This window comes from Chrysemys picta, chromosome 20 (genome assembly GCF_011386835.1).
Source record: "Chrysemys picta bellii isolate R12L10 chromosome 20, ASM1138683v2, whole genome shotgun sequence".
NCBI classification, from domain to species: Eukaryota; Metazoa; Chordata; order Testudines; family Emydidae; genus Chrysemys; species Chrysemys picta.
The window spans coordinates 15,736,115-15,748,640 of record NC_088810.1 but is presented as its reverse complement, the minus strand read 5'-3'; the positions used below and the strand labels follow the sequence as shown (position 1 = coordinate 15,748,640).

General features: G+C 52.6%; 1 protein-coding gene across 1 annotated transcript in view; it reads left to right on the top strand.

Annotated features, from left to right (window-relative positions):
- The first annotated feature begins 2,549 nt into the window (after nt 1-2,549).
- The window catches only part of LOC101948039 (junctional adhesion molecule A-like), a 333,339-nt gene continuing 323,362 nt past the window's right edge, over nt 2,550-12,526 (top strand). Inside the window, exon 1 of the mRNA XM_065574695.1 lies at nt 2,550-2,708. Within this exon, the coding sequence (XP_065430767.1) occupies nt 2,651-2,708 (58 nt within the window). The 5' untranslated portion in view covers nt 2,550-2,650. The remainder of the gene's footprint in view (nt 2,709-12,526) is intronic.

Below are 12,526 nucleotides of genomic sequence, written 5' to 3'. Positions count from 1 at the left end.
GCACATTGGAAAACATAGTCCTAACTATACATATACAATGATGTGGTCTAAATTAGCTGTTACCACTCAAGAACGAGATCTTGGAGTCATTGTGGATAGTTCTCTGAAATCATCCACTCAATGTGCAGCAGCAGTCAAAAAAGCAAACAATGTTGGGAATCATCAAGAAAGGGATAGATAATAAGACAGAAAATATCATATTGCCTCTATGTAAATCCCTGGTACATCCACAGGTTGAATACTGCATGCAGATGTGGTTGCCCCATCTCAAAAAAGATACTGCAATTGGAAAAGGTTCAGAAAAGGGCAACAAGAATGATTAGAGGTATAGACCTGGATGAGGAGAGATTAATAAGAATGGGACTTTTCAGCTTGGAAAAGAGGCGACTAAGGGGGGATATGATAGAGGTCTATAAAAAATCATGTGTGGTATAGAGAAAGTAAATAAGGAAGTGTTATTTACTCCTCATTATACAAGAACAAGGGGGCACCAAATGAAATTAGTAGGTAGCAAACAAACACAAGAAAGTATTTTTTCACGCAACACACTGTCAACCTCTGGAACTCCTTGCCAGAGTATAACAGGGTTCAAAAGGGAGCTAGATAGATTCAGGGAGGATAGGTCCATCAATGGCTACTAGCCAAGATGGGCAGGAATGGTGTCCCTAGCCTCTGTTTGCCAGAAGCTGGGATTGGGTGACAGGGCATGGATCACTTGATGATAACCTGTCTGTTCATTGCCTTTGGGGCACCTGCTATTGGCCACTGTCGGAAGACAAAAAGAACAGGAGTACTTGTGGCACCTTAGAGACTAACAAATTTATTAGAGCATAAGCTTTCGTGGACTACAGCCCACTTCTTCGGATGCATATAGAATGGAACATATATTGAGGAGATATATATACACACATACAGAGAGCATGAACAGGTGGGAGTTGTCTTACCAACTCTGAGAGGTCCACGAAAGCTTATGCTCTAATAAATTTGTTAGTCTCTAAGGTGCCACAAGTACTCCTGTTCTTTTTGCGGATACAGACTAACACGGCTGCTACTCTGAAACCTGTCGGAAGACAGGATACTGGGCTTGATGGACCTTTGGTCTGACCCAGTATGGCTGTTCTTATGTTCTTAACCTGCCAATTTATTCCTCCATGCCTATAAAGTCTGCCCATAAATCTGTGACCTGATTGCAATGGTCTATATAGCATCTGTGCATATGACGTACTTCATATGTTACGTTACATGATGATGGTTCAGCACGATCAAAACGTTTCGAGGTCCCCGAATGGAATGTGTTCGGACTTTCCGTTCTGCGGATAACATTTCCCAAATATCAGGATTCCCTTGGGGGAGGGAAATGCTGTTTCTCCTGCTCTCCTGGTGAAACTGTTGCTGCCACCTGGAACTTCAGTTTGCGCTGCCTGGCTCAGACCCGCTCATGTGGCCCTGAATAGAGACAGGGCCAGAGCCTGAGGGGGGAGAGCTTTTCCCCAGCACCCAGCCTCAGGCCGCCCTGGCACACTAAGACCAGGTGGCAGGGTGCGGCGCTGGGCCACAAGGGGCAGGGAGTGGGGCTGGGCTTGGGAAGGGGGTAGGGTGACCAGATGTCCCGATCAGGGCCGGCTCCAGGCACCAGCCTGGCAAGCAGGTGCTTGGGGCGGCCGCTCCGGAGAGGGGCAGCAGATCCAGCTATTCGGCAGCAATTCGGCGGACGGTCCCTCACTCCTGCTCGGAGCAAAGGACCTCCCGCCGAATTGCCGCCGCAGATCACGATCGCGGCTTTTTTTTGGCTGCTTCGGACGGCCAAAACCCTGGAGCCGGCCCTGGTCCCGATTTTATAGGGACAGTCCTGATATGGGGGGCTTTTTCTTATATAGGTACCTATTACCCCCACCCCCTGTCCCGATTTTTCACACTTGCTATCTGGTCATCCTAGAAGGGGGGGGACCATGGGGTGGGGAGTGAGCTGGGCCGGGCCACAGGGGTTGGGGAGGAAGGCTGGCTTGGGTGGTGCAGGAGGGAGAGACGGGTTCCTGGCCACAGGGGAGGTGTGTGGGGGGCTCAGCCTGGGTGCAGGGACTGGGGGGGACCTTGGGCCCTGGGGAGGAGGCTGGGGGCAGGACACGGGTGGGGGGTGAGCTGGGCTGGGGGCAGGGCGGGGGGGGGCAGATTTCTCCCAGCAGCCTCTCTGATTTGGGGGGGGCCTCAGTCCCTGGGTGCAGCCCCGCCCCCATCAGCGCCTAGCGGGGGTCGCGTTCTTTGGGCCAGTCGAGCAGAGTGTGGCCTCCGTCACCATGGCAACCTGAGAGTCCTGGCGGGGGGAGGGGAGGGCCTTGGGGCGGGGACTAAGTTCACGGGGGCGAGGTTAAGGGCCCCCACCGGTAGCCAATCAGGGCGGAGCTGTAGGTATGCTAGCCAATCGGGGCACAGGGTTGACTATATTATTGGTTGACGACACCGTACCGGCATCCAATCAGCACTTGGGGGCGGGGTGCAGGGGGCGTGGGCCGGGAGCCAATGGGGGCACAGAGGGTGGGGCCTCACCTGGGGAAAGGGCGGGGCCTCACCTGCGGGCGGTGAGCGGGGCCGGGTGGGGCTCAGTCAGGCAGCGGCATCTCGCAGAGCTCCGTGGGTAGCTGGGTGCGCGGCGATGGCTGGGCCCGGGGCGTGGGGCCGGCTCCACTTACTGCTCCTCAGCGTCAGCTCCTGTGAGTGCCGCGCCGGGGCGGGGGGGCTGGGCGGTCAGACCGAGGGGGCGCGGGGCAGTGAGGCGGGCGAGGGGAAAGCAGTGAGGCGAGGCAGGCGGGCGGGTGGAGGGGAGGGTAGAGGAAGGGGTGGGGCAGTGAGAGGGGTGGGGGGAGAGGAATGGGTAGGGCAGTTAGGCAGGGGGAGGGTAGTGAGGCAGTTGGGGGGGTAGGGGCAGTGCGGCGGGCGGAGGGGAGGGGGGGTAGGGGCAGTGCGGCGGGCGGAGGGGAGGGGGGGGTAGGGGCAGTGCGGCGGGCGGAGGGGAGGGTAGAGAGGAGGGGGTAGGGGCAGTGCGGCGGGCGGAGGGGAGGGTAGAGAGGAGGGGGTAGGGGCAGTGCGGCGGGCGGAGGGGAGGGGGGGGGTAGGGGCAGTGCGGCGGGCGGAGGGGAGGGGGGGGGTAGGGGCAGTGCGGCGGGCGGAGGGGAGGGTAGAGAGGAGGGGGTAGGGGCAGTGCGGCGGGCGGAGGGGAGGGGGGGGTAGGGGCAGTGCGGCGGGCGGAGGGGAGAGGAGGGGGTAGGGGCAGTGCGGCGGGCGGAGGGGAGAGGAGGGGGTAGGGGCAGTGCGGCGGGCGGAGGGGAGGGGGGGGTAGGGGCAGTGCGGCGGGCGGAGGGTAGAGAGGAGGGGGTAGGGGCAGTGCGGCGGGCGGGCGGAGGGGAGAGGAGGGGGTAGGGGCAGTGCGGCGGGCGGGCGGAGGGGAGAGGAGGGGGTAGGGGCAGTGAGGCGGGCGGGCGGAGGGGGTAGAGGTTGGGGGTAGGGGCAGTGAGGCGGGCGGGCGGAGGGTACAAGAAGGGGCCAGGGGCAGTGAGGCCGGGGCAGGAGGCAATTCAGGAGCTTCACTTTTCATCCCGCTGGGTGTGTCTGCCTGGCATGATCCTGGTGGTGGTGGTACATGAAGCTGTGTCTGTCTCTCTCTGAGGTGTTGGGACCCCAGTACCCTGGGGCTGCCCATAGCTCCTTTGCTCCCGGGTCTCGCTCCTTGCTTCGCAGATCGTTCGCTTTGTTGCCGAGTCTCCTTTTCTCAGCTGAGTCCCCACCCTGCATTGGCCCCTATTGGCTTTGGGGTTTGAGGATTGTGCTAAACATTTGGTGCTTTGAGTTTGAACCTCTGTAAAGCCCTCCCCAGGGCCCTTCTGGGCAGATTAAAGGCCTGGGAGGGTGGAGGTGGATTTTAGCGATGCTTCATTCTGAATTTTTGCTTGGTCTGAATTGGGGGAGGAAGTTTCTTTCCTTGTGAGTTAAACACCGTTTGTAAAATGCTGATGATTCCTTATCAGATGCATGCAAAGGGGCCTGTGCAGACATACTGATTGCAGGTGGCTGTTTCCACAGTGCTCACAGTTGGAAACCCAGTTAAGTCACAAATCATAGATGCTGCTAAACAAATCTTGTTTCCCGTATTAACAAGAACACCTCAAACTCAGGAAAATGGAAGCACTCTAGAAATCCAGTTCGGTTTTCACCATTGAGGTTATTCACTTCTTACACTTAAACAATGAAAATTAGTTGTATTTTTTGGGTAGCCTGTCTGTCATTGTACCAGTGTTTTCAGGCACTTTGAATGTTTGGATTGCAAATACTGCTGGGAAAGCTTTGCTTATTTAAAACTGTTCCCTTTGTGCTGCTTTTATGATGTATAAGAGCAGCCCGAATGTTGTAAAGTTTCATTTGCTTTCTGTAACTTTACAATTAGGAATATCAAGTCTTGTGGTCCCTGTCCTTGCTGGAGGATGAGAGAACCGGAGTCTTCTCAACTCAAAAGAGTCTCTGAATCTTGTAAAAAGAGCTATTCACTCAAATCTATCAGGATTTGCTTTAACTAGGTGTTAACTAATTTTGAAAGTGCCCAAGCTATTAGAGGTGGGCCAGACAGAAAATTGGGGAGCTGTGCCCTTCCCTCGCTGGGAGGCCCGGCCTCCAGCCAGGTCTGAAACTGGAGCTGGGCAGTGTGGGGCATTGGCTGCTTGCAGCTGGCAGGAGCTGCCTGGGTGTGGGGACCTGGCTCCAGGGCCAGCAGCTCTGGGGGCAGGTTCCAGGAGCCCAGGCCAGAGTGGGTCAGTCAGGCTGCTGTGGAGAGCTCCAGCTCTTCACCTACCCTGGGCATCATGTCCCAGCTAGTGGGGGCACAGGCCGGGGGCTACTCTCAGGCCCTGCACTTGGCCTTAATTCTCCAATGCCGCTGGAGCTGGATGCCCGGCCAGCAGCCTCTGCTTTGCCTTCAGAGCTGGGTGGCCGGAGAACGGCAGCTGGTGGGGGAGAGGGCTAAGGCAAATTTTGGGGTGGCTATAGGCCCTGCAAGGTGCCTCCCCTCCCCTGAAGTGCTTCTCCTGGTCTAGGGTGGAGTTGGCAGAAACGAATTCCAGCCAGGGATTGTAGATCATCTATTCAATGAGATTAGAGATAAAAGCGGGAGAGGCGATGGTATGGTAATGGAGGGAGAAGGGTGGGTATTTTTAAGATGGGTGAGTCTCACTAAGGCATGTTTGTATTGTGAGAGGAAAGAGCGGGTGAAGAGTAAAGGAGGGGATGAGTGGGTGTGAGGCATGTGGGATGGAGTCAGTGAGGCAAGTGGAGGGGCTGGAGAAGGAAAGAAAAGAAACGTCTGTCTGTGATCAGGGAGAAGGAGGAGAGAGTTGTGAGGTGGAGGGGAAGGTAAAGAAAAAGCAAGCAGATGGGAGAGGGAAGGTCATGTGAGGATTTTGTTTTTTCCTGGGAAGAAATTGATAAGATCCCATGTCAAGAGAGAAGCAGAGATGCAGGAGGAGAGGAAGGTTTAAGGTTCAAGTCAAAGGGTAGGGCTACACTGCTGGGGAAAAAAGGTGTATTCTTAATTCAGGTTCACTAATTTGGGTTTAAATAACAATGAAGATGCAGTAATCTGTCTTTTAGCTTGGGTTAGCAGTGCAAGTTCATCTGAGGCTGCCCTATAGACTTTAACTCCAGATGCTAACACGATGCCGTGTAGCTGTTTTCACTGCTATTTTATCCTAAATTAGCTAACCTGAGTTAAGAATACACCTCTAGTTTGCAGTGTAGACATACCCAAAAGTGGTGAAAAGGCAGCTGGGATTGGAGGCATGGGATTCATTTAAGATGGAGTAGCAGAGTGGTTCATGTAGGAAGATGGTAGAACAGGAGAGAATGAATTTGTAGTGCATGCAATTAGCCTGGTCATAGTGGTTTTGCCAGGAACACACCACAATGCAAGAACAGGAGTGGAGGAAGCAGATGTGGGGGGGGGGGGGGGAGAGTGGGGAAGGGGTGTGTGTGTGTGTTTGGAGGGGGGAGGAGAAGAGGGAAGCTGGCAGGGCGGACCTTCAGATGGGAGGGGGTGAAAAAAGTCAAGGGTGGATAAGTGAAGAATGGAGGGAATTAACCATTCCAGAGGAGAGGGATGAGACATCACCAAGTTAATGAACTGGATGGAAGTCATGGAAAACAATCAGCTTCCTTTCAATAGCTCTGGTTGATGTCAAAATCCGGTTAATTCTCTAGTGAGTCAGTGAGTTTGTTCAGCAAAATCTAATCTCTCTCATGTTTAAAAAAAAAAAAAAAATACAAAACCCATTATTAAAACACAAATCAATTCAAGCCTTTTTTGTGCATTGTTTCTTCTTTACAATCAAACATATTTTTCCCCTTTTGCAGGTCACTTAAACATAAACCCTGCCCGTTTCCATTGAATTTCTAAAAATCAATGGACATTTGTGATTTTTAGTTTTTAAAACTTACTTTTTAAAGAAAAACAAACAAACCATTTGTGCTTGTTTAATTTCTGGGTCAAAGCTGACCTGCCTGCATCCTTTTTAAGGTAGCCTCTATTTCCATTAAAAAAAATCTTGCTTTTCAGTCTTATGTAATGCATGTTACATGTATGTAAATTTGACTTTGAATGCCTGTGTAGCTCCTGCAATTGGGGTTTGGCTTTTGCCCCTCCTTTTTTACTTCCAGATGGTAGTCTTGATGAAGTCAGGCAAATTGACCACTTCTGTGTTCCAAAACCTCCCAGTTCCTTTTAACCATCCCTCTTGATTAAATCATGGGGGTTTGCTGTCTCCTTTGCACATGATGCAGGTTTAATGACATTCTTATGATGTATGAGCACTGGTTCCTCCTCTGCATTAATTACATGCTAGTGATAATGGGTTATTAATAAACCTGCGTGTCTGCTTTTCCCATCAAGCTTTCTCCCATGTTTGCCCTTTACTCGTGAGAAGAAATCCTCATCAAAATGTGCAGTCACCGCCTTATGTCTTTTAAATCCATCCTTAGGCCTGGTCCCCACTAAGCCCCCACTTCGGACTAAGGTACACAAATTCAGCTACGTTAATAACGTAGCTGAATTCGAAGTACCTTAGTCCGAACTTACCGCGGGTCCAGACGCGGCAGGAAGGCTCCCCCGTCGATGCCGCGTACTCCTCTCGGCGAGCTGGAGTACCGGCGTCGACGGCGAGCACTTCTGGGATCGATTTATCGCGTCTTAACCAGATGCAATAAATCGATCCCAGAACATCGATTGCCTGCCGCCGGACCCTCCGGTAAGTGAAGACGTACCCTAAGTCTATCTTTGTGAAACCTATTTATCACTACCATGTGACGATGGCTAGACTAGTGATCACTCCTGGATACTAAGATCACTGTTACAACTAACCTAACATCCCTTCTTCCTCCCTCCTGTCTGTTCCCAAGTCAAATCTTTTGTCTTAGACTGTGAGCCTTCTGGGTAAGAGACCATCAGATTTGTTTAAACAACAAGGAGTCCGGTGGCACCTGAAAGACTAACAGATTTGTTTGTACCTTGCCTAGGACAATGGGACCCTAATTCCTGATAGAGGTGCTATAACAAATGGGGACTTCAGAAGGTTCCAGTCTGTCCACACAAAGAATCAATACTAATGTAAAGTTGTCTCAAAATTAAGATGTTTCTTTAAGTGGGTTAAAAAGCACTTAAAGTAATTTTTCCTGTTTTCCTATGAAATGTATCTGCAGATTTAATCTCTTTAAAACATTACTAATAAGGGCAATATGCTTGACTGTTAATGTTAGAGGTATCAAAAGGGGTTGTCTCAATAGTGAAGACAGAGGGCAGGAGTTTCAAAAGGATGTAAGAATCTCTGGAGAAACTAGTGGTCTAGACTAAAGAAGTCTTGATGGGATCCTGTTAGGACAGAGATCTTACCTTTTGCTCCCTGAGCCTTTAAAATCCCCAGCGGGAGCATGCCTCTTTCATAAACTTACCCTGCCACAGACTTCTGGTTTGACCTTGGGAAATCACTTAATCTACCCTGTGCCTCAGTTCACCATCTGTAAAATGAGGATAATTATCTGCCTTCATAGCAGTGAGGTTATAATAATAATTAATGGAGATATCCCATCTCCTAGAACTGCAAGGGACCTTGAAAGGTCATCGAGTCCAGCCCCCTGCCTTCACTAGCAGGACCAAGTACTGATTTTGCCCCAGATCCCCAAGTGGCCCCCTCAAGGATTGAACTCACAACCCTGGGTTTAGCAGGCCAATGCTCAAACCACTGAGCTATCTCCCCCTCCCCCCCCCCCCCCCCCCAGGTTAAAATCCATTGGTGGTTGTGAGGAGCTCAGCTATAACTACCTAGATCTGCTTTTGCTCTATGGGATGTTGGTGTTCTGGGGTGTGGATTAGTGAGAATCTTTTTGTAGTGAATCTGGGTTCATTATACGTAAAAACAAACCTCTGTAGCTCAGATTGGAGAAATGAGCACCACACTGCCGCTGTGGCTGAGAGGCAATCCTAAATCCCAGTTTGCCTTTGGAAACTGTAAACTCAGTTATCTCACTTACACCCTGGCGCAACCGTGCTGGTAATAATCGATTAATGGATTTTAACCTGCTGCTGAAGGCGGCCAACCTGTGTCTGCACCACACCTCTGGTCTTGGAAAAGAGGTGATCAGTCCCAGGGGCTATTCCTGTGGGATTTTCCTTTTTCAGTGTAAGGGGGAATGAGGTATGCTGATATGGCAAAGCAAATAGAGTCCCCTGTTGCAGTGTTGAGGGCTCTTAGGTTTCATCATTCCAGATGGCATGAGCCCCCTTGAGTTCCATTTCAGCTGAATGTTCTTAATGTTGAACTGTTGAGATGTTAATTTTGGATTCAGCATTCCACGCTGGATGCTGGAACAGCTGGCCAGTGTGGAATTCTAGCATGGAGATGTCAAGCAATTTGGGACTGCATGGCAGAGGAAGAATGTTCCTCTCTGTAAGCGAGATCTTGACAATTAGCTTGTTGAAAGGAACTCCTTTCAAAGCTCTAGGAACTAGAAGATACCGTTCCGGGGTCGGCAACCTTTCAGAAGTGGAGTGCCGGATCTTCATTTATCCACTCTAATTCGAGGTTTTGCGTGCCAGTAATACAGTTTAACGTTTTTAGAAGGTCTCTTTATACAAACCTATAATATAGAAGTAAACTATTGTTGTATGTAAAGTAAATAAGGGTTTTAAAATGTTTAAGAAGCTTCATTTAAAATTAAATTAAAATGCAGAGCCCCCCGGACTGGTGCCCAGGACCCGGGCAGTGTGAGTGCCGCTGAAAATCAGCTGGTGTGCTGCCTTCGGCATGCATGCCATTGGTTGCCTACCCCTGGATTAGACCATTGTTCACTCTATTCCTGTGGCCAATACCCAGTCCAGGGGGGGGATACTCGGAGCTCAGTTTGTAGGCTGGTGAGGGCATAATGATAGGTTTGGGGGACTCAAAGCCCTTGAACATCTGGTCACCCAAATAAGGGTTTGGCAGGGAGTTGAACAGTGTGTGGCCTTGTCTACACTAGCCTTCTTTGCGAATTTTACGTGGGGGCAGGGCCAGATTAACCTTTTGTGGGGCCCCCTCATGGAGGCAATTGAGCATGGCATGGACCAGGGAGGTCAGTCCCCAGAGCGAGGGGCCAGCCAGGGGCAATGGGGCGTGCCATGGCGGGGGCAGCCCCGCTCCACCCACCCCAATGTGAGGGCAGTATTTACAAACCAGCAGTTGCCAGACGCACTGTGGTCTGCTGGCCCTGTGATGCCAGCATGCCCCTTCCTGTCGGGGGCAGGTCCATGCTGTGCTACCCAGCTCCCCTGCCCAACACCCCCATAACTCCCTTTGCCCAGCGCCCCCCCCAGACCTCCGCCATGCCCATCACCTCCCCGACCTCTGCCACAAATGCACAGCATACTGCACAAAACCACCCCACCCAGCACCCCCACAGCCCCACCACAACTGCCCAGCACCCCACACAGAACCCCCACTCCCTAGTGCCCCAACACACACACCTTCTCTGCCCCCTCACAGCCTAGCTCCCCTCCCCCCCCAAGACCCACTCCCCCATGTTCTGCCTCCCAGCCGCACTCCCAGGCCCTGCTGGGAGGAAAGTGTATGAGCCGGCAGCGCAGCCAGGGCTGGTCCCGGGGCAGGGAATCGCTTTGCTCTGGCCCAGCCCTTTGGGAGTGATGCAGTCATCCCGGCCAGGGCTTGCCCCAGCCAGGCTCCCTCAGGACTCACTTGCCTGGAGGGGCCCAACCAAGCCCCACACACTGTCCTCTTCTCCCCCCTCACCCCCCCACCTGGCCAAAACTGGCCAGCCTTCTGCACCAGTCCCAGGCGGCTCAGCTCTGGGGAGACAGGCAGGGCCCCCACAGGAGAAGCAGAGACTGCCTGGAGCTGGAGGTGCACTGGGGGCTGGTCAGGGGGCGGAGAGGAGCCAGCTGGTGGTGCTGGGGGCAGAGAGGAGCAAGTGGTGGGTGGGGGGGGGGGCGGGTAGCCAGCAGGCTGGCGGGTCTCGGGGCGCAGTGCAAGCTGAGTAGGCCAGGGCCCCTTCTGAGCACGGACCTGGCTCCATGGCACCCGTGGTGCCATTGTAAACCCGGTGCTGTGAGCAGGTTTCAGGGGGTCTGCTAAGCATGGCTGGCATTAGACTTACTAGGCCCGTGCCATGCAGGACTGCAGCCCGGAGTCCTGAGCTCCAGCATCTGGCTGAAGCCAAAGCCGGAGCAACTTAGCTTCGCAATGCCCCTCGTGGTGTGGAGTCCTGGGCATTGACCTGCTTCCTACCCCTTAGTGCTCGCCCTGGCTTTTATATGGAGAAAAACAATTGTTGTAGTACAAGTGGGCGGTGGAGTTTTTATAGCGGGGGGGGGGCTCAGAAAGAAAAGGGTTGAGAACCCCTGAACTAGACCTGTACTGAGCAGGGTTAGACAACTAACTGTGTTTAAAAGCACCAGTGACCTATCTGTGCTGATGCTGCTCTGTTTCTAATGGCATCAGTTCAGCAAACACGGGTCTCAGCTGGTCTATCAGAACTTATCTGAAGATGGTTTTGCAGCCAGTGGGAAGTTGTGAACACGAGTGTGTGTGTGGTGGGGGGTGGGGGGGAATCTGTTGAAGCTATGACAATGGGGCAGATATTTCCCCACCTGTCCCACACCAACCAAATGGTCACTACCAGCAGCAGCAGAATGCTGTGATATTTGTTGCACTGCCCAGGAAGCCCTGGCTGTATTTGTCTCAGTATTTTCCTTCCTGCACTCCTGAGGACTGTCACCTACCTCGTCTTCATTTAAAAAAAATATGGCTTAGAGCTCAGTCCTGTAAGCTGGTCCTTCTAGACCCCTCATCTGTGGCTCTTCTCTGAGCACCCTGCAATTTGAAAATGTAAGTTACTATGGAGAGGCCTCCTGTGCGAAGGGCTTCTTGCCCCAGCAGAGCAAAGAACAGCCTGGCTTGTTTACTCAGGTTCTCAAATGACTCACTCTTGTCTGCCCAACAAATTGAGAAACCATTCAAGCTGCTTTGCAACTCCTGAGCTATTCTGAGCTCTGCCTATTGCTGTCCAGAAGAGAGATCACCCCGTGCTACTTTCCAGCCGGGTCTGGATATTGTAATGATCGTTGGAATCCAGCGGAGTCAGGCACTCTATGGCCCTGCTTGACTTGTGCTCTGGCCACTCCCCTCCCCCCATGCTCTGACCCTATGCTGTGGCTGTACCCCACCCTTGCTTAGGAGTTCTCCATATGCGTGACCCATGCCAGCATAGACAGCAGGGTGGCTTCCCCCAGAGCAGTGGGTGTCTGGGCTGCACTAGTGGTGAGTGTGGGGCAATGACTTACCCCCCCAGCTCTAATAGCTGCTGCTCCTGCTGAAGGCTGTCTGCAGACTCAAGCAGAAGTTGCAGCATTGCTTACGCTCGGGTCATATTTTCTGGCTCTTCTCAAGGGCTAGCACCATTAAATAGACGCTGAGATACTAATTGCGTCACATGACTGGCTGCCGGAGCCCATGGCATGTAACTGGGGGTCTGTGCCTCAATTCCTTTTCTCTTTCTCTCATGAATAGAAACCACAGGAAGTGTCTTGCAAGTGGAGCGCATTGTGGGCTGACAGATTCAGCAAACACGGCACTGCTCTGAGGGCAGAGGTGGGGTAGAGGCGACCCCTGAATCAGCCAGCCATAGCCAGATAAGGTGGCCTGCTCACTGCTGGCGCTTGCCGTGCGGGTGGATGGGTTTTGGGTGGGTGCGGAAGGAGGCTCCAAACTTCTTGGAAGTGCCTGACCTGTGTCAGTTTTGAAGAGTGTCAGAGTTACTGCTCCGTCGCTATGGTTGGGAGAGGATCTGAGCTCCTCTTATTCCAGGCTCTGTTAGCTGTAGGAGGAAGGCAGCCCAGTGTCAGGACCCTTTTGGAAAGTTTAGTTTGCAGCTGTGAGGGATCGAAACCTAATTCTAACGAGTAGCTTCTGCAGACATGACTGGACTGGCCCTTCCCATAGTAGGG